General features: G+C 50.1%; 1 protein-coding gene, 1 long non-coding RNA gene and 1 other non-coding gene across 4 annotated transcripts in view; 1 reads left to right on the forward strand and 2 right to left on the reverse strand.

Annotated features, from left to right (window-relative positions):
- Positions 1–20870, reverse strand: part of LOC122235834 — a 77869-nt gene that overhangs the window by 44776 nt on the left and 12223 nt on the right. The window contains exon 3 of the long non-coding RNA XR_006213910.1: positions 8249–8383. This is a non-coding gene — a long non-coding RNA (uncharacterized LOC122235834). The remainder of the gene's footprint in view (positions 1–8248; positions 8384–20870) is intronic.
- On the forward strand, positions 9164–17059 carry FCGR3A (Fc fragment of IgG receptor IIIa). 2 transcript variants are annotated; one of them, XM_042976129.1, is made up of 6 exons: positions 9164–9296; positions 10019–10102; positions 10805–10825; positions 11196–11450; positions 14689–14943; positions 15735–17059. In XM_042976129.1, exons 2-6 carry the CDS (start codon positions 10063–10065, stop codon positions 15911–15913), a joined length of 750 nt encoding a protein of 249 aa, XP_042832063.1. In that variant the 5' UTR covers positions 9164–9296; positions 10019–10062; the 3' UTR covers positions 15914–17059. The 2 variants fall into 2 exon arrangements, with proteins under 2 accessions (XP_042832063.1, XP_042832062.1); XM_042976128.1 differs by having other exon boundaries at positions 9165–9296; positions 11193–11450.
- Positions 18512–18585, reverse strand: TRNAN-GUU. Its single transcript has one exon. It is a non-coding gene; the product is annotated as a tRNA-Asn (tRNA).

Raw genomic sequence — 20870 nt, forward strand, 5'->3', positions numbered from 1 at the left:
CTCTGTAGGTGTGTCCGATTCCAGGCCTCTGTGTGCCTGTCCTATTATGTGTGTGTTTTCCGTCTACATTTGAGACTCAGTGTCTGTGAACCCAGGTAACTTTCCTGCTACCTTTTACTTCTCCAGGCTGTTTCGTGTTACCTTCTGTTCCCATTACATGTCTTCCCACCACACTCTCTGCCTTTCCCCTCCCTTCTCTGAGTCTGCCAGTCTCCTTTCCTGTTCCTTTTCCTAACTTTACGGGACGTGTAACGGTGAATATTTTCATTAAATGACTTTGATGTCTATTGCAGTCGTAGTTCAGAGATTGCTATATTTTGCTATTAAAATGAACCGGTAGAATATTTCCTTAAAAGGCCATTACATTTCCTTTTGCCGCTCTGTGGGCTTTCATCGTTCATTTCTTGCCAGACCATCTTTCCTCTAGTTGACGTTCATTAAGACGGAATTCTTTAACCAGAGGGGATCTTGGCAAACAAGATCCTTCTACCTTCTTAGCTCATGGACCTCAGAGACTGAGATCTGGTAAGATTCAGTGCCTTGTTCCAGGTCACATAAACAAGGTCTACAACTCCTGGCTTCCCTGTGAATAGTTTCTCTTCTTCCTTAAATGCCAAGTTTTCTCCCTTATTAATTAGGAGGTCTTTCCAGAAAAAGAGGGGGTTTTTAACGCTTATTTTTTGAGAAAGAGAGAGAGAGAGAATATGCATATGCAAGCAGGGGAGGGGCAGAGACAGGGGGACAGAGGATCCCAAGTGGACTCCAGGCTAACAGCAGGGAGTCCAATATGGGGCTCAAACTCACAAACTGTGAGATCACGACCTGAGTAGAAGTCGGATGCTTAACCAACTGAGCCACCCAGATGCCCCTCTTCTTTTTAAATGTTTATTTATTTACTTTGAGAGAGAGAGAGAGAGAGAGCGAACAAATCGGGGGAGGGGCAGAGAGAGAGAGGGAAGGAGAAAGAGAATCCCAATCTCAAGCAGGCTCCACGCTGTCAGCACAGAGCCCAATGTGGGGCTCGACCCCATCAACCGTGAGATCATGACCTGAGCCGAAATCAAGAGTCGGAAGCTTAACGGACTGAGCCACCCAGGCACCCCAAGAAAGAGAGTTTTTTATTCTTTTAGTTGGTACTCGGCAAATACCTGCGTGTCCATTAGGATGCCTTCCTCTGAAAGCCACAAGCCCTGACTTAAATAGGCTTAAACAACAAGGAAATGTATCTCAAATTATGACAAGTCTAAATTGGTTGCTTCAGAAGTTCAGTGATGTCACCAAGGCCACATTCTATCCCTCGCCTCCCTCCTCTCTGCCCTCCTTGGTATTTTGGCTTTGGCCTCATGCTCACTATCCCCACAGTCTTAACAACAGCTGCCAGCAAAACTTGAGACATAATGGGTCCTTGTTCACAGCCAGTGGAAGAGAGACACCCTCTCTCCCAAATATGACGTGTAAAAGCCATTCCTTTCTGCCTGAATGGATCTTTTGGACAGTGTCCCCTCTGCCCCCACTTAACCAATAAAAGCCAGGAGAACGCTACACCCTCAGTGGCTTAGACCAGTCGGGAGACACCTCTGCGTATGGGGTGATGCCAGTCTCTGAATAAAATCAGCACTGTATCGGGAAGGAGGAAGGATGGATGTTGGGTAGTTCTACCCCCTCACTGTACATTGTATAAGACTTGTGACGTCAAATGAGTCAGAGCAATTTTTGAGTTGCAAAGAACTCAGAGGTTACCGTGGATTCAAGTTCAAGACGTCCTTGTTTCCTAGATGTCTCAGCATTGTACTGTAGCCCTGAGCTAAGACAGTGCTATGACACACACTATTTCTTTGCTGCTATAATCTTACCCAAACTTTTGAGTCTGGGACGAGAGTCATGGATAATGTCTGTCTGGCTTTCTTCTCTCCAGTTAACACCGACTACCTCCCTTCTTCCTGTGGTTATTCTTTCTTTTAAATTTTTTATTATTGTGTTTCCAAAAAAAAAATTTTTTTTTTTTTTTACATTTATTCATTTTTGAGAGGCAGCGAGAGACAGAGCGTGAGTGGGGAAGGGGCAGAGAGAGAGGGAGACGGAATCCGAAGCAGGCTCCAGGCTCCGAGCTGTCAGCACAGAGCCCGACGCAGGGCTCTATCCCACAAACTGCAAGATCAGGACCTGAGCGGAATCATGAAATCGGATGCTGAACCAACGAAGCTACCCAGGCACCGTGGGAGAATCTTAAGCAGGCTCCATGGAGCCTCAAGGCTTGACTTGACTCAAGGCTTGACTTGAGCCCTGGGGATCATGACCTGAGCTGAAATCAAGAGTCGGACACTCAACCGACTGAGCCACCCAACCCTCTCTGTTTTAAATGTTTCCACTTTAATCACCAGACCCTCAAAGGATCAGGAAATCCCCAAAAAGTTACTAAAGCGGCTGGTTGCGACAGTATTGAAACATCGCTACAAATTCTTTGACACTCTTTCCATCGAGAGGTGGGATCTATATCCCCTACCCTTGATTCAGGATGGGCTTTTAACTGGTTTTGTTGCCAGGTGAACTGGGGAGACACCAGGCCCCGGGGCTCAGCCCAGCCTGTCCCAAAGATGTCGCTGAAGGTTTTTGGTCTCTTCATGAGAAAAAAAATTCAAGGACAGACACACCAGTGAATGAGTGACAAAATGGGGACAGTTTATTAAAGCGAAAAGTACACTCTCAAGATGTGAGAGCCGGAGAGCTCGAGAAAGAGAGAGCTGCTCCCCCTGGGGTTAAGTTTCTATCTTTTATTGGTAGTTGTTAACTAGGAGCTAGACTATTCATTTCTTGGTGTGGTGCAAGGTTTGACTATTTTCTTCCTTATTTGGTCGGGGGTTTTCTGCCGTGGCACCCGCTATCTGGGGCTTGTCTGGTTTGATCCGGCTTCCTGGGGAGTGCTTCGAGCCTCTGACTTTCCCCCCAACCATTCATCATAATGGCCATTAAAAAACCTAAGTGGCCTGTATACGAGTTGGCCGGAAGCCGAGCTATCCAACCAGCCTGATGGCGGGGCCTTGGCGGTGGACGGATCGGGACTGCAGGCCGCCCACCGACAGCGAAGCTTCTTATATTCCCGCCTTTACGTAATTTGGCCTTAATAAAAGTACCTGGGGAATTGTCTGTTGGAGAATTGCCCTCCACAGGCCCCCTCGGAAAAGAACCATTGGGGAAAGAAAATAAGGTTCCGCAAGGAAATTGTGCGGCCCTACATTTAGCCCTTGCCACCCCCTATAAAGACTCCTCTACCTAAAGGAAGGATAGCCTCCTACATTTCCCAGCCAAGGAAGGAACAAATGGATTTGAAAGCCCCACTCCCGCAACAAAGGAGTGTATCTATGGGCACAAATTACTCCCACCCCTAGGCCCACTCCACCCCACTTGGCCCCCAGGAGGCATTCCAGATGATGACTGAACCTAGTCAGTACAGAATGGTACATTAGTTCCTGGGGGCATGGTCTCTCTGAGAATGTGTAAGGTGTGGGTTCCTAAGGCCCTCTTGGCCCCCTTCTAGCACCTTGGACCGAGGCGAACACTTTTGTTCCCCCAACCACCAATGGTTAGGGGAAACAGCTAAGAGGTCATGGCCCCGTAACTGTTCCACTTGAGGTGTTGAGAGATAGATGACCTTTCATGAAAACAGCAAAGCAAATGCTCTATAGGTTATGGATAAACGTAGATACATAATGAAAATAATGTAAGAAATTAATCAATAAGCAAAGGGCAGGAGGGAACCTTGTGAGAAAATAACCACGTTATTCCTTAAGGGGTGATTACACATAGGAACATTTTCAGAATTAGGTAACACCAGAAAACATAGATGACGCACGCTACAAGGAAATTGCTAACAACTATAATGCCACGTTTGCCACAATAAAGCGGCCACTCTAACCCACTGCTGCGGTCTGTGTCCATTTTATTTTTGTTTTATTTTATTTTCACTTTTCCGCCGACGCCGTTCATCCTTCGGGAACCCCTGGACCCGCTGGAGCTGGACTCCAGCACAAGTTCAAGTCTTTCGCTTCAGGCAACAAAACAAACGAACAAAAACAAAACTCCTCGTCTTTCCTTTCTTTGATCCCCTCTAGTTACCATCTCCTACTGTATCACTCGGGACTCTTGAATGTAAGCAACTGCACCAGAATCTAGACGTACGAAGTAAAGGAAAGGGATTTATTGGATGGAAACTGGAGGCAGGTCAGCCCGTCCCACCGCTGTGATGATTAGGACCCAACCATCTCCTTCCCTTAAGAACGCATCTTCCTGACATGTGAATAATGTCAGGTATTCGGGATTCAGCATCCCAGAGGAGACAGGTTGGCCAAGCCTACGTCACAGGTCTGCTCTTTGACTTCCTGTATTAGTCAGCTCAGGCTGCTATAATACATATATGGTCTGTAAAAATACCACAGACTGGGTGGTTTAAACAACAGAAATCTATTTTCTCATAGCTCTGGAGTTCAGCGGTCTGAGATCAAGGTGTAGACAGGATTGGTTTTTTTCCAAGTCCTCTTTCCTTGGCTTCTAGGTGACCATCGTCTCCTTATGTCTTCACATGGTCTTCCCTCTGTGCATGTCTGTGTCCTAATTTCCTCTCCGTTTTATTTTATTAAGAGAAATTTTTTTAATGTTTATTTCTTTTTGGGACAGAGAGAGACAGAGCATGAGCGGGGGAGGGGCAGAGAGAGGGAGACACAGAATCCGAAGCAGGCTCCAGGCTGTCAGCACAGAGCCCGACATGGGGCTTGAACTCGTATACTGAGAGATCATGACCTAGGCCAAAGTCGGATGCTCAACCGACTGAGCCACCCAGGGGCCCCTACTTTATTTTATTTTATTTTATTTTATTTTATTTTATTTGAGAGAGAGAGAGAGAGAGAGAGCATGAGCGGGGGAGAGGGGAGGGGGCAGAGGAAGAGAGAGATTGAGAATCTTAAGCAGGCTCCACGTTCAACGTGGACCCTGACTCGGGGCTCGATCCCACCACCCTGGCATCATGACCTGAGCCAAAATTAAACGTCAGACACTCAACCGACAGCATCTCCCAGGCACCCCAGTAATCTCCTTTTCTCATAGGGGCACCAGTCATGTTGGATTAGGATGCGTCTTAATGACTTCCTTTTAACTTCATCACCTTTCAAAGTTTCTGTCTTCAAACGCCGTCACTTTCTTGGGTACTGGGGGATTAGGACTTCAAAATATGAATCTCTGGGAGACACAGTTTAGCACATAACACTGGTCCAAGTAGGGAAAAGGGGGATGTGGCCTGTTTGGTTTCTGCAGTAGAAACCAGTCTCCACTTTCTATTAAGACTCCTCGAAGTGGGAGCTTCCTCAAGGGGGGATGAGATGCTGATATGGACCCTGGACAGTCAGGACAAAGGTCCATGATGCCTTTCTAACAGAGATTCTTTTTTAAAAAAATAATTTAATGTTTATTTATATGAGAGAGAGGCAGAGCGCAAGCAGGAGACGGTCAGAGAGAGAGGGAGACAGAATCAGAAGGAGGCTCCAAGCTCTGAGCTGTCAGCACAGAGCCCAACACAGGGCTCGAACTCACGGACTGTGAGATCATGACCCGAGCCTAAGTCAGAGGCCCAACCGACTGAGCCACCCAAGTGCCCTCATAGCAGAGATTCTTAAAGGGAGTAGCAATTCATTAAAAGCCTTTTTCAGGAGCCTGGGTGGCTCAGTAGGTTAAGCAGGTTAAGCATCCAACTCTGTTTCAGCTCAGGCCATGCTGTCACAGTTCATGAGATCAAGCCCCGAGTCAGGCTCTGCACTAACGACGCAGAGCCTGCTTGGGATTCTCTCTCTCTCTCTCTCTCTCTCTCTCTCTCTCTCCCCCCCTCCCCCCACTTCTCTCAAAATAAATAAACACACACACACACGCACACTTTTTCACTTCTACTCAATCTTCAACCAAAAGTTATCAAGTGTCTGTCCCCCCACCCCAGCCCCTGAAATTATTCAGGGAGAGGTCATGAACAGTTCCTGGATTGCCTCATTGAAAGAGCTTCTTGAACTTTCTACGGCACTTAATATGGTTGACTTCTCCCTTAATACGGAAGCCCCTGCTTCCCTGTTCTCCTCTCTTCTTTAGCCCCTCCTACCCAATCTCCTTTGTCAGCTTTTCTTCCTTTTCACCCTATGAAAGTTGCTGTGCCAATTTTCTCTCATTGTTTCCCCTTATCTCCTGCCCCTCCTCTCCCATCTCCTTCCTTGCCTCCCTGAAGCTCCCCTTTTTTCTCTCTCTGATAATCAGAGAAATTTTACCCCTGCTTTATCTTAACCTAGGATCTCTACATGGGCTTCACATGGGACTTCTTAAATCACAAGGAAATTTATGTGTATACTTATTTGCATTTTTTCTTAGGAAAAGGATCGAAGCTCTTATCAAAAGTGTAAAACACCATGCTGGTACCTCATAAACCTTGTGTTTTGTCCAGACCTGCCTCCTGAGTTCCAGGGTCGTGTGTCCAACGGCCTGCCGGGAATCTCCACCTAAACTCACAGCTATTTCCAGCTCAACAATGTCAAAAGCTCTTCCTCTATTTCTTAGGTCCATGAAATGTACCACCCTCCTCCTCATCAGGCAGATCAAAAAGCTGACTGAGCATCACCCCCAGACCCCTCCTTGTCTATTACCCTCGCAGCCAATCCCTTGTCCAAATCCTGTCCATCCTACCTTCTTCACACCTGTCTTACATGCTTCCCTTGCATTTCCACTACGTTAATGGCGAATCTCCTCTCAGCTACACTGTGAAAATAACTTCCCAACTTTTCCTTCCACCTTCAATCTCTCTCCTCTCCAATCTATTTATTGGACTATTATCAGGATATTTTTTAAATGTTTTTTAAAATTTTTTTACTGTTTATTTGTTTGACAGAGAGAGAGAGAGTGCTAGCAGGGGAGGGGCAGAGAGAGAGGGAGACACAGAATCTGAAACAGGCTCCAGGCGCTGAGCTATCAGCACAGAGCCCGACTCGGGGCTCGAACTCAGGAACTGTGAGACATGACCTGCGCGGAAACCAGGAATCGGAAGCTTAACCGACTGAGCCCCCCAGGTGCCCCCAGAGCAATTGTTACAACACGTGAAACTGATCATGTCATTCCCCAGCTTTGAGTGTTGATGACTGGCTTTTCATTTTATGAACATTATTCTGGCAGCAATCTACGAAGGTATAGACTGTTCACCGTGACAAAGTCCTCCATGATCACCCAATGAATACTGAGTGCCTAGTATGTTTCAGTCACTGCACTAAATGCTGAGGATACAATATAAACAAAGAAGAACAGTTTCCCTGCCCTCAGAGTCCTTACGGTTCACAGGTATTATGAGTACCACAAAGGAGAAGCGCGGGCTTTTAAAGGAGAAGGGACGAGGGTGTCATCCTGATTCAGATCACCAGGGACGGCCCCAACCTCCATGTTGCACTTCGAATAACAATCAGTAGATACGCGTCCGGATATGGAACCAGTGCCTTTGCAGACATTGTTTCATTTAGGCTTCACCTCGGAGTTACCACCGCTATTGTTAGCCCCATTTTACAGATATGAAAACCGAGGCCCTAGAAGGGTTAAGGGATGGAGTTGAGATTCTATCCCAGACTCATCTGAAACCCAGCGCCCTTCCGCTTCCACTTCTCCTTTATGGGACTCACTAACCTCGTGGCACTGTACGTACCCAGCTCTGAGAACACGCCAGCCTATTTCCCTCCATCTGTGGTCACGCTTCTCTGTTTGCCTGAAATGCCTATTTCCCTCCAAACCTGCCTGCTGAACACGCAATTACCTTCTGTGATCCAGTTAAAGTGTTCCCTCCTCCCACAGATGCCTTCTGTGGGCATAAACAGAACCGTGTCGATTCTCTCATAGTCCCCGTGGCGCATCTGGTGGTCTCCCCCTGAGAAAGTGTGAGTCCCGGGGTGGGGGTGGGAGGATGATAACTGATTGACCTCGGTAGTCTCAGAACCCTGTGCTCTGGCTGGCGTTTCAACGTTGAAGGCAAAGTAAGGGAAGGGAAGAAGCCGGAGAGGAAAGCACGAAAGGAGAAAAGAAAAGGCAAAAGGATGAGGACAAACACTCGAGTATAAGAGATCCCAAGACTATCTGTGCTTCAAAAAAAAAAAAAAAAAAAAAAAGTGCATTCTACCCACACCATAAAAGTAGCCCTTACAACCTCAGGCTGGAGCTGAGGCTTGCTCAATGCGTGCTTCATGCAAACCTGCAGACAGCTTCCCACTCTTGCGTCCTCCTGTGCTCTCTCCTTCCTGTCCAGCCCATTTTCTGCAGCTAGCAGTTCATTCCTCCCTCCATTGGAAGACCATGGACAGAAGCTGAGTCAGAGGCGAAAATGCAACTGCAAAGAAGGAAAGCTACAGTGAATGCCACGCGCCACGACTCACGTGCCCGAAAGCCACTCCGACAACTATGAGGAACAGAGCGCGCGCGTGGAGGGTGTCCCCTTCGGCCTGGGAAGCCTTCCACGGACGGCCCTGAAGGCACTCTCTGCGCGTGGGTTTCCCAGATAAGGACCTGAAGTGCCAGGAGAGGTAGCTAGCCGGATACTAATCTGGATTTTTGCGAGGTGTAAATGCGGCACCTGAAAGGGAGCACCAGACCTGCTGCCTGGTGCGTTTTCACTGTTGATGCTAAGCACACATCGAATCCCAGGGCCTGTGAGCGGAGAGGTTGCTGCAGAATGCGTGAAGGGGGCGGGTGGATGGGAGGGCGGCACCGGGAAACTCTACCTGGGAGCAACAGGAAACGAAAATCAAGTCCTGAGAAGTGGTTTTGAATACGACTTTGGAGCGGGGAGGGGCGCTGGTCCAAAGCAGAGGTCACGGGCTCCTGTGCCGGCCCCGCCTCCACGCTACCCCTGTCAAACATCGCATCTGTCTGCTGTTCACCTCCCAGGCTTTCCCGCGGCTTTTATAAGCGAGGCCTGTCCCAGATGTCCAGGGACCCCCTGGGGCCTTGGCACTGCTAAGCAGAGCCATTCGATGCTGTGTCTGGGACCAGGATTTAAGCGAAGAGGGGGTGGGAGGGGGAGGGCACAGAGGTAGGCGCGGGTGTTGGGGGTGGGGCGCGCTAGGGAAAGCAGAACAGGTTAGCAATCTCACGACTTCCTGGCCACAGCGCCTCCACCTTTTCCAGTCAGGAGCCCTGGGACCGTGGCCACAGGCTCACAGAGCAGCCCAGAGGCTCCCTGACGGGCGAAGCTCACCTGAGCTGCTGTGACTCAGCCCCCCCCTGGTAACGGTGGATTGAAGGTAAACAGCTCCCGGCCTCCCCTCCTCGCTGCTTTCCCCACCGGTCCCCCTTTCCTGCCTTCCCTTCAACCAATCAGTGGCATCCCAGGGCCCCGTTTCTGTCTCACTGCCCCGGTTTCCTTTAACAGAAGGTGTGAATCTCATGGTCAAATTCACCCTAAGAGGCGCATTACAGACCCCAAGGCACATGCTTTTTGAATTTTGAAAAATACGTCAGTGGAGAGATCGCTGGGGGGACAGACATACTTCTAGGGGTCTGAAGGCTTAAGTGACTACTTCCCGTATGCAGGCAGGTCCAGGCTGGCTGGAGGCAGGTCTGGGCCAGGCGGGAGAGTGGCAAGGTCTGAAGTAGAGCGCCAGATCCCTCGGTGAATGCCCTCCCTCTTGGGTCTCGTCCCCAGGGTCCCGATATCTCGTTCTTGGCACGGAGTAGACCCAAACCTACCAGGTGGGGGAAAACCCTTGGGATTTACTGGGACGCGTTCGGACAGACCCTGTGTCACTAGACGCTTAGCTGTAGACCTATGTGGACCAAAGGGGGAGCCTCCCTCAGCTCCTTTTCCTGCCCTATCTCGAGGCTCACTGGTCAGAATTCAGATCCAGAAATCAGATGACTTTCCGGGAAAAGGAACCTAGCGAGTAATGAGCTGGGGGCGCGGGGGAGGGGGGGGGGAGGGAAGGACTGTTTACTTCCTCTCTTTGACTCAGCTCCGTCCCTTCAGAGCTCAGTGCATCTGCAGTGACTCGTTCATTCTACCGTGGCAGCATGTGGCGGCTGCTGTCCCCGACAGCCCTGCTCCTTCTGGGTAAGTCAGAGTCACCTTCTGGGTAAGTCGGGGCCACTCTGGCTGATGGAGAAGCTCGGGACGCCCTGGGTTCAGCAGATCCCACTTCTCAGGTCAGGGAAGGGAGCCCTCCCAAGGAATAGGACCCCTTACCCCGTCTCTAGCGCTAGATTTCGTTCCCAGGACAAACATTTGGGGGCTAAACACGGGAGCCCTCTGAGGTGGGCATAACCAGGAAGTAGAGGGGGACTGTGAGGTCCCTGTGCCCTCACCCTGCGGGGTCTCAGTTTCCCTATCCGTAAGATGAAGACTGTGGACCCGATAGATGCTCTTTAATTTCTGTCTCTTCCATTCTGACATTCTGGGCTTGCCCGCTAAGACTTTTAATTTCCACCCTTTTGGGGGGGGGGGGACACACGGGTCGAGGTTGTTTCTATGGCTTGATTCGGGGAAATTCAGGCTGTACCCTTATTTTGGGAGTTTGACTAGGGACTAAGGAGTAAGGTTATGGTGTTGAAGACAGGGACTTGGCTGGAGAGGAGAGCAGGGGGCACAGACACGGGAGAACAGAGGGCGGGCAGCGGGACAGCTAGCCGTGTATACGCCTTGATTCCTGGCAACGCTGGACTCTCAGGAAAGGGATGGGCTAAGGAATTTACACCCGCTCTGGCCGCCCTGCTCTCTGCCTCTGCTCAGTATTTGTTTCCCTCTTTTGTCTTGCAGTTTCTGCTGGCACGCGAGCTGGTGAGTTGGCTTTGTGCCCTTGGATTGATCAAGCGAGGCACACATATGGCGTGTAATGGCCACAGGGTGTTGGGAAATGCCTTCTGCCTGGGAAGCTGTTGAGGGTTGTCAGGGGCACTTCCCCCGCACAGTGGGGCTTGGCGCTAGGCTTCTCTGGCTACTTTTCCTCAAGATAAGGAGAGGCCAGAAATGGGACTAAGCGCCCTGAAGCCAAGATGCTCCAAGCCTGAGTCACAGGCCAAGGCTGAGTCGCCGACGATGGGTTTGCAATGGGCTCGCTCTGGCTCCGAGCGTCCCCGGGGAGTGCCGGCGTAGGGCCTGCTCACCTCCTTGCCCTGACCCACCTTCTCCTCTCCTGGCTCCTCAGCAGACCTCTCGAAGGCCATGGTGGTCCTAGAACCTGAATGGAACAGGGTACTCTTTTTGGACAGTGTGATTCTGAGGTGCCAGGGGGCCTACCCCCCTGGGGACAATTCCGCACAGTGGTGGCACAACGAGAGCGTCATCCCCCATCGGGCCCCCAGCTACTCCATCAAAGCTGCCAGAAGTGAAGACAGTGGCGAGTATAAGTGCCAGACGGGCCTCTCCGAAGCCAGCGACCCGGTTCAGCTAGAAGTGCATATTGGTGAGTAGGGGAAGGGAAAGGAGGGAATCTCCAACAAAGGGTGAAAGGGGAGACGCTGAACGACTCGGGGAGAGCCAGAAGATGTCATTCTTGAGGGTTACAACTGAGATGAGAGCCTCTGTGGTCCCCCTGAAGGATATCAGAGTTGTGGTTCTAACCATAAGCGGGCCTCCGGCAAAATGTCAAAACCTGGGGGGTCATGGGTACGGGACTGCTGCGGGGCGCAGTCCCAGCCACTGCGGCTCACGTAGGACGCGCCCGGCACCCACGGTGTCCTCCGAAGGTCGGCACCTGACACCGGCGCTCGATAATATTTACTGAATAAAGTGATGAATCTGTTTTTCTGTGAGCACCATTTCCTTCTGACTCTCAGACACACCGCGCCCTAAGCTCTCCTCCTAACCTTCCTAACCGCCTAGGGTCATATCTAGCCCCTTCCACCCCCCATCAGGGCCCCCTCTCTCACTCACTCTTCAGTGCAAATCACCTAGTGGAGTGCAGTGTCGCCTCGCAAGCCCGACTACTTCCGAGGCTCACTTGCCCACCGGGTGTGGATGAAACAAGGCGGGAGGGGGGAAGGAGGGCCTGACGGAGGTGGGCTCGCAAAGAGTTTCACGGAACTGGGCCTCTGGAACTGATTTTGTTTTTAATTTTTTAATGGTTATTTACTTTTGAGACAGAGACAGAGCACGAGCCGGGGAGGGGCAGAGAGAGGGAGACACAGAATCCGAGGCAGGTTCCGGGCTCTGAGCTGTCGGCACAGAGCCCGACGTGGGGCTCAAACCCACGAACCGTGAGATCATGACCTGAGTCAAAGTCAGACGCTCAACCGACTGAACCACCCAGGTGCCCCTGGAGCTGATCTTTGTGGTTCCTTAGCCCCTGGCTGTCACGCAGCTGACATGGTCGTCACACTACAGAATTACAAGGAGGCATGTCTCTTACTAATGAGGTGAGAGATGGCCTCCATGGACCAAATAAAAGGGGGAATTATCAGCAGGACGTAAGAGAAAAATCAAGTCTGAGAATTATAAATTTGCCTTGAACCTTGATCTAGAAACTGGCTTTAGAAGGCCCGTCAATGAGGGGGCACCTGGGTGGCTCAGTTGGTTGGGCGTCTGACTTCAGCTCAGGTCATGATCCCACACAGAGTTTGTGAGCTCGAGCCCTGTGTCGGCCTCTGTGCTGACAGCTCAGAGTCTGGAGCTGCTTCAGCTCTCTGCCCCCTCCCCTCTCTCTCTCTCTCTCTCTCTCCCTCTCTCTCTGCCCCTCCCCCACTCACACTCTGTGTCTCTCTCAAAGATAAATAAACATAAAAAAAAAAAAAAAAGAAGGCCTGTCAATGAGGACCATATGAAAACGAGACTATGAGCATTAACTGCACCAGGCCAACTCTTGATTATCATTGATTGTTATTACTTCACTTACCTCCTCCTCTGATAAGTCCTCTTTACTTTTTTGGAGATCACCAGTCTCTCTCTCTTTCTCTCTCTCTCTCTCTCTCTGCACACAATTAGATATACACACATGTATATGTATATATTCTTATAACCATAATCTTATGATAATAATGATGTATCTCTTCACTGAAAAAGTAAATGGATATATGAGTACATTGTCTTTTGATAAATATCTCTGGATAAGTAATTAAGGTTACTTTCTGTTTGGCAAATCTCCCAAGCAGAGAATTTTTGTGTTCTACCAATTTTGTGTAGCGTAAGGCAGCAGACTTTTTTTTTTTTTAATTATAGGAAGTTTTATTGTCCTGTTCTTATTACAAAAGTCGTTTGGGTTCAATCTCAAAACTATGTAAAAGAAACGAAAATAACCGTAATCCCATCCCTCAGAGGAAACCCCTGTTAATATTTCAGCACATTTTCTTTCTTTTCCTTTTTTCCGTGCTTCTGTGCTTTCTGTATTCTGTCTTTTTCACTTAGCATTATCTCGTGACTGTTTTCTTGTGTCATTGTAAAATTTATCTGCAATGTCATTTTTCATTATTCAGGTCAACCTCCTGGCGGTGACTGTCGTGTTCTCTCTGTGTGAAATGTGGTTACTTGGTGACAGAGTTGTGAGAACAAGTATCCTGGTGATACACGAATTTTCTCTCTAGCAGGCTGTGCTCAGTGATGAGGGCCCTGGGGCCCTTCAGAAAGTAGCAGTTACCATGAGCACTACCGTTCATGCCCCTCTTTCCCCTCCTTGACTTTTTTTTTAAGCTATTTGAGCTTTTATTTTAATTTTTTTGTTTATTTATTTTGAGAGAGAGAGAGAAGTCACGTGTATGCAGGTGCGCGTGTGAGCGGGGGGGGGGGGGCAGAGAGAGAGAGGGAGAGAACGAATCCTAAGCGGGGTCCATGCTGTCAGTGCAGAGCCTGATATAGGGCTCGATCCCACAAATCCTGAGCCATGATCTGAGCCGAAGTCAAGAGCTGGGCGCTTAATGGGGCGCCTGGGTGGCTCAGGCGGTTAAGCGTCCAACTTCAGCCCAGGTCATGATCTCACAGTCCATGAGTTCGAGCCCCTCATCGGGCTCTGTGTTGAGGCCTGGAGCCTGCTTCAGATTCTCTGTCTCCCTCTCTTTCTGCCCCTCCCCTGTTCATGCTCGTTCTCTCTCTCTCTCTCTCTCTCTCTCTCTCTCAAAAATAAATAAACATTAAAAAAAAAAGAGAGAGTTGGGCACTTAACCAACTGAGCCACCCAGGCGCCCCTCCCCTCCTTGACTTTTATTTTGAGTTCTACTTCACGATTTCTGTAGCAACTCCCGTGGCCATCCAGTGACCTCACTCCTGACTGGCAGGAGTCTTCGAATATTCCTATAATTATCTATCCTTTCTGAAATCTACCTTTCCTTGGATGGGGCAAATCATCACGTTCAAGTGCAATGTTTACTCTTTGATCTAGAACCTACGGCGGCTGCTTATCAGCTGCCGTAGCAAACCCCAGCGCAGGCCTTAAGGACCCTGTGGATAGCTCCTCACCTACCTCATCACTGAAGTCCCTCAGCTCTAACCTTACGGTTTGACGTGTACGTCTCTCTTTCCCACTGGACAAAAAGTCTTGGTGCGACTTGAGCTCTCCTGCGGGGCCCGGTGGCCTTTTTCCCAAAGGGAACTCTGCAGGGATGGCTCCCAGTCTGGCTCTCCGCGACGTCCCAGGATCTGGGTGGTGTCTCCTTGGGAAGGTGTTTGCTCTCATCGCTGAGGCCCCCGGGGCCTGTGGTCTCGGTGTCTTTCAGGCTGGCTGCTGCTTCAGGCCCCCCGCTGGGTGTTCCAGGAGGGAGACACCATCCAGCTGAGGTGCCACAGCTGGAAGAACAAGACTGTACAGAAGGTTCAATATTTCCAGAACGGAAGGGGCAAGATGTTTTTTCATAATAATTCCGACTTCTACATTCCAAAAGCAACGAGCAAACACAGTGGCTCCTACTTCTGCAGGGGGCTTATCGGGAATAAAAATGAGTCGTCAGAGGCTGTGAACATCACGGTTCAAGGTGAGGCTGTGCAGCCCTAAGAGGGCCCAGAGCCCCCTGTGCGTGGGGTCTGCGTTCACCCTGGGAAGAAGAGTTCAGAGGATCGTATGCTTTTTGCTTTGCGTCCTGATTATTGCCGAGGCTTCTTTACGAGGGGTGCTGAGGGGCGTCACTCTGCAATGTGACGGCAGGAATGGAAACCGCGTTTCCTTCCCCATAAATGCACCTGTCCTCACTTACGCCAGTCAAACCATACCCGCAAGGGTATGTGTGCACATGATGCTGGCCATCTTGACCTGCCTTCCTGTCCTCTCCAAGCCCAAGGCTTAGCCACAAGCCCACCTGGTGGGAGCCTCTCACCCCCTCACGGAGAGGGCCTAGAGACGGGGTTCTGGTTTTGTGGCTCATTCATCGTGTGACAGTGGGCAAGCCACTTAGTCTCGCTGAATGTCAAGTTCCCCTTCTGTAACAAGGACGAGTTGACATTTATTGGGCAACTTCCGGTGTGTTGGACACTGTGCCAGGTGCTTCCTCACAGGCACCCAGTGACTCTTGACAACAACGTTAGGAGATTACTAGCTAGTTTGGAGTCTACTTTGCAGATGCAGAGACTGAGGGGAAAAGGAGCTGGGGCGGGGGTGGGGGGGGCAGTGGTCGTGCAGGGAGCGGGAATAATGAAGTTTTCTCCAGGATCATTCCCAAGATTCAAAGCCTATGTAGTTAACCACTGGACGAAATGAAATAATTGGACAGACACCAAACTTCTGCCTTAACGACTGTCATCTTTCTCATCCCTGTGCTTCTCCCGTTAGGTCCGCCAGTTCCCTCCACCTCAACGTTCCTTCCACATTGGTACCGAATCGCTTTCTTCCTGGTGACAGCACTCCTGTTTGTAGTGGACACAGGGCTGCATGTGGCTGTGCAGAGAGACCTTCAAAGCTCCGTGAAGGAGTGGAAGGACGGCAAAGTCACGTGGAGCCAGGGCCCGTAGGACAAACAGGGGCGATAAAATCGGCACCCCCGAACCTCTCTCTGGATTCACAACCCCGTCGTCCCCTACAGGCAGCTCTGGGGGCAGCGTCCAGGCTGAGGGTCCCTCACCCCATTCCATTTGCTCTCGGTCTCCGCTGGGAAGGCAGGGCTGGCGACCTTCAGGTGCCCACAGTGACGCCCCAGTGAGTAGCCGCATCCCTCAGAACTGAAGTCTCAGAGCCACACAGATGCTCTCTCTGCACGACTGCCCTGTCACAGCAACGCGACAATGCAGAATCTGGACGGTGACCCAACATGCGAACGTTGTTCTTAAATAACCGAATGTGTAGGTAAGAGAATTATGGCCGAGGGCCAGCAGGCTGATGGTCTACGTTTGTTGTGAGGCACACTAAAACTCCTTCCAGACAGATCGTGGGGGCTGTGGAGGGTCTAGGGGAGACGGCAGAACCAGTGAAGCGGGTGACTGAGAAAGAACACGGCAGTCCAGGACAGATCAGAGAAGACCTCTGTCTTCCTAGGATATGAGCCATGGTGTGGGTGGCAGAAAGATCACAGGGGTGGTATAGAATTGAGTTTTTCAGGGGGGCCCATGCCAGAATTGGGACGGTCTGTGAGTATATAATGATGGACCCTCTTGATGTCATGAGTCGAAGATGGTCCTGGAAGGAGGTTGGGGATTGGAGGGTGTTGGAAAAGAAAGCACAGAACAATCCCTACGTCCGCAGGAAGGAGGGCAGCATGGCTGTCCCAGATTGAGCTCAGTGAACAGAGCCATCTCGGGTCTGAACCAAGACAACATGGCAGGAAAGAGTCCACTACAGCTGCTCAGGAGGCAGGACACCTGGCCAGGATAAGCCACAGTCGGAGAGAGGAGAGGCAGGGAACAGCGAACCAGCTTTCTGCTTCAGTATCTAATTCAGGTGCAGTTTTGTTTACATCACTCACCAAACAAACCTTGGCTAAGCGATACTCTACGCGCTCAGGTCTGCTGAGTTAAGCTAGGACAGTTGGAAATCCGTCCGCCTGTCAGTGACAATGAGTAAGGGTGGGGTCACCAGCATTGCTTGTGGAAGAAAGCTTAGCGACCTTATTTCTTTGTACAAGCTTTAAGCACATTTCTTGATTCCAATAAAGCATTTTACAAGATTTTGCGTGCTACTCTCAGCCAGACGATGGAAAAACCGTGGTAATAAGACCTGATAATAAAAACCCATTTTCCCTCCTGTTGTCCGACATTCTACCAGGGATTAGTGTGGGGGTAACTAAATCATGTCACCGCAGCTCATGTGAATCAGCCAGTGGCGAATTCACCAGTCCTGCTGAGGCAACGGGCACAGGAGACTTTTACAGGTGGTGTGGGATGGGAGTAGGGGAGGGGGGAAAGTTAGAAGTAGTTCCAGAGCAGGTGCTGGGCAGGAGAAGGCACCCCTGGGAAGGAGCCAGGGGCCTGGACAGAGGTATAGGGGCAGCCTAATTGTTATGAGCCATATGCCATAGCTCATAAGTTATGAGCTATAGGTCAAGTTATGAGCTATAGGTCAAGACGATTCAAGCTTGATGTATGAATATCGGATGAGATTCAGACATAAGGCAGGTGCACTGGGAAACCCTGGGCATCCACCTCACATCTATTTAGGGCCTACAATATGCCCAGCTTGAGTCCAAGTGCTGAAGACAGAGACGTAGAGCACAGGGTCAGTCCCGGGAGGAGTCTCCATTCTAGGGAGAAAAGCCTTGAGGAGAGAGTGGAGAAAAGGCTGCAGTGTTCTTGTGGTGGTGAAGGAGGAGTTCGCCAGGCAGAGAGGAGGAAGGCTGAAGATCCGTGGGCAAAGATTCCAAAGCCAGATTAGGGTTCAAGAAGGTGGTTCGGCCCTTTTCCAGTGTAAAGAGCCAGTGAGGGAGAAGAGGGAGTTCAGGGGCCAGATCATCAAAGGCACGGCCTTCCAAGCAGAGGAGAGCGCCTCCGGGCCCCCAGCCAGCCGTGGAGGGATTTCAGGCAGAACGAGTTTTAGGAGGCCTCTCAGACGGCTCCCTCCAGTGCAAGGAAGGGAGAGGGGAGTTGAAGACAGGAAACCGCCTAGAAACCTAGGTAGTTGTTGCAGTAACTCAAGGGGCGGTGGGGGTGGGGGGTGGGGGACTAGATAGTGAGGAAGTGAGTGGCAGCGAGGCTGGGGACGCAGGTGCCTATTGGAAAGATATTTAGAAAGCAGACTCTCCAAAAACTGGCAACCAGTCGGACGTGGCACGACTAGGGGCCCAGGCTCCGGACAAGCCCGTTTGATGAGTTAGGCAATACAAGGTCAAAGGCGAGGCAGGCACAGGTTTGGTAAGGAACTCACCTTCGGATTACCAGTGCTGGCTTCCTTTGGTCGCCAAACATTTTTAGAACAATTTCACGAGGCAGTTTTCGTAGAACTGAAGTCAAGCGGCTAAAATTCTCACTCCTGACCGCAACCCTACCCAGGCGTACCTCCTGCTAGGAAACCCAGGCCACGGGGGCGAGGGACGAGGGGCGAGCGAGAACCTGGCCACGCGGAGGATGCCCCGCGGCTTCCGGGAAGAACACCCACGCCCGCGGTTCAAAACGGTCAGACCCCGTCCCTGGGTGGGCTCGAACCACCAACCTTTCGGTTAACAGCCGAACGCGCTAACCGATTGCGCCACAGAGACAGGCGGAAGCCAGGGCCTCTGCCAACCCAGTTCACCGAAGGAAAAAAAACTCGGCCGCGCTTTCTGCTTGGCCCCGAAGAGGTGCCCGGGGCTGGCGTGGGAACACGCGGGGCGGTCCCCTTCCGGCGCGCCGGGTGGCCCCAGCCAAGCAGGCCTTTCCCCCGCGCTGCGGAGGCACCTGTCTAGACCTGGGACAGGCCTCGGTGCGCACCCAGATGATGCTGAGAAGCCGCAGCAGCCCAGCTCCTTCGGGAGTCCAAAACGAAGTCTCTCCGTGCGCTCGCGAGTTCACTGGGCTTTGCTCCGGGAGGTACAGTCGACTTTCCTGCTGATCTGGACGATTTATGCGCTCGTGCCTGGGCGAGTGGTAACTCACAATCAGCTTGCTCTTGTGAATGTTTAAAATACCGTATCACGTGTCCAATCACGCCCGGCGAAATGTAACGTCTAAGCAAGGAAGCCCAGTAGAACAAGACTAATCTCCAAGCCCAGCGGTTTTTGAAAGGTTGCTACTCGTGCATTAGGCACCGGGACACAACACAGAGTTTGTAACTGCCTGTAATTTAAAGACTCTCACACTGGCAAATCCAGATCTAAATATCTGAGGGCAGAGACCCCTCATCCAACATCACCAGCACAGGGATCCTGGTCAGTGCCTGGCCTCTTCTCTGCAGCCTGGAGGGAAGCTTCTCTCTTGTTCTTGGGTCATTTCGCAGCCGCAGGCTTCCTGAGTCACATCACCTCCGCCCCTGGCCCCCCGAACCCCTCTACCAAGCCACACCTCTGACGCACCCAGGCACCCACAGGCAGCCCTTCTCTGTGGTGCCAAGTCCCCACCCTCTGCCCAGAACCTTCTCTTCCTTCTACACCTCTGCGCCCTACTCAGTGGATTCCAGTTTGGGTGCAGGTCGGTGTCCAATGCTCTTCAGAGAATGAGAATACACAATGCCCATATAGGCCCAAATTATGTGTGTGTGTGTGTGTGTGTGTGTGTGTGTGTATCTCAGAGAAGTTTGCCAAAAGAACTCTATATTGAGATTACCTTTTTTTACACTTTTAAGTTTGTTTTAAAATGTTCTTTGTTTTATACAAAGCAGTGTCTGCGGTTGTTTTATTAATTTCCTAATTCGGCAAAATAAAAAGTTGGCAACTCTATATTGGTCACCAACATTTTATTTTATTTTTAATTTTTTTTAATGTTTATTTATTTTTGAGACAGAGAGAGATGGAGCATGAGCAGGGAAGGGGCAGAGAGAGAGGGAGACACAGAATCGGAAGCAGGCTCCAGGCTCTGAGCCATCAGCCCAGAGCCCGACGCGGGGCTCGAACTCACAGACCGCGAGATCATGACCTGAGCCGAAGTCGGACGCTTAACCGACTGAGCCACCCAGGCGCCCCGGTCACCAACCTTTTAGGGGAAATTCAACTTATCTGCAAAGTCCAAGTTTGGGAACCGCTACTCTCACCTTCACCTGTTTATTGGATTGGCAGAAGAAATTAAAAATTACTTTCCAGTTTATTCTAAACACGCATACATTTCCCATGTTTCGCTTTGCAAGTACAAGACAACAATCTAAAAGAAGGCAAAACAAGAAAAACTGAGTTATTAAAAAAGAAAGTACAGGGGTGCCTGGGTGGCTCAGTCGGTTGAGTGACTGACTTTGGATCAGGTCGTGATCTCACACCTCGTGAGTTCGAGCCCGGCATCAGGCTCTGTGCTGACAGCTCTGAGCCTGGAGCCTGCCTCAGACTATGTGCCTCCCTCTCTCTCTGCCCCATCCTACTTGCATTCTGTCTTTGTCTCTCTCAAAAGTAAATAAACATTAAAAAAAATAATAAAAAAGAAAGTACAAAATGGGATGATGAAATAAATCCAAATATATCAGTAATCACAATAAATATAAATGGAGAAAATTTGCCAGTGAGAGTGGATTTTTTTAAAATATATTTTATTCTGTTTTAGACGAATGGCATTAAAACAGGAAAAAAAAACACAGAAAGACTGAATGGAAAAGAATGGAAAAAGATATGACAGGAACAGTCTAAAAGAAAGTTGGCACATAGCTAAGTAATACCAGACAAAATAAAGTTTAAGAAATAATGTATCACAAGGGATAAAGATGTCACCACATGATGATAAAAGATTAAACTATGATAAACATATAACAATTCTAAATACATATGTATCTAATAAAATGATGTTAAAACATAGAAGCAAGAATTATTAGACCTCTGAGAGAAAACTGGCAAATTCATCTATAGTTGATTCTTCAAACTCTACAGTG

Source organism: Panthera tigris, chromosome F3, assembly GCF_018350195.1.
Source record: "Panthera tigris isolate Pti1 chromosome F3, P.tigris_Pti1_mat1.1, whole genome shotgun sequence".
Taxonomy (NCBI): domain Eukaryota; kingdom Metazoa; phylum Chordata; class Mammalia; order Carnivora; family Felidae; genus Panthera; species Panthera tigris.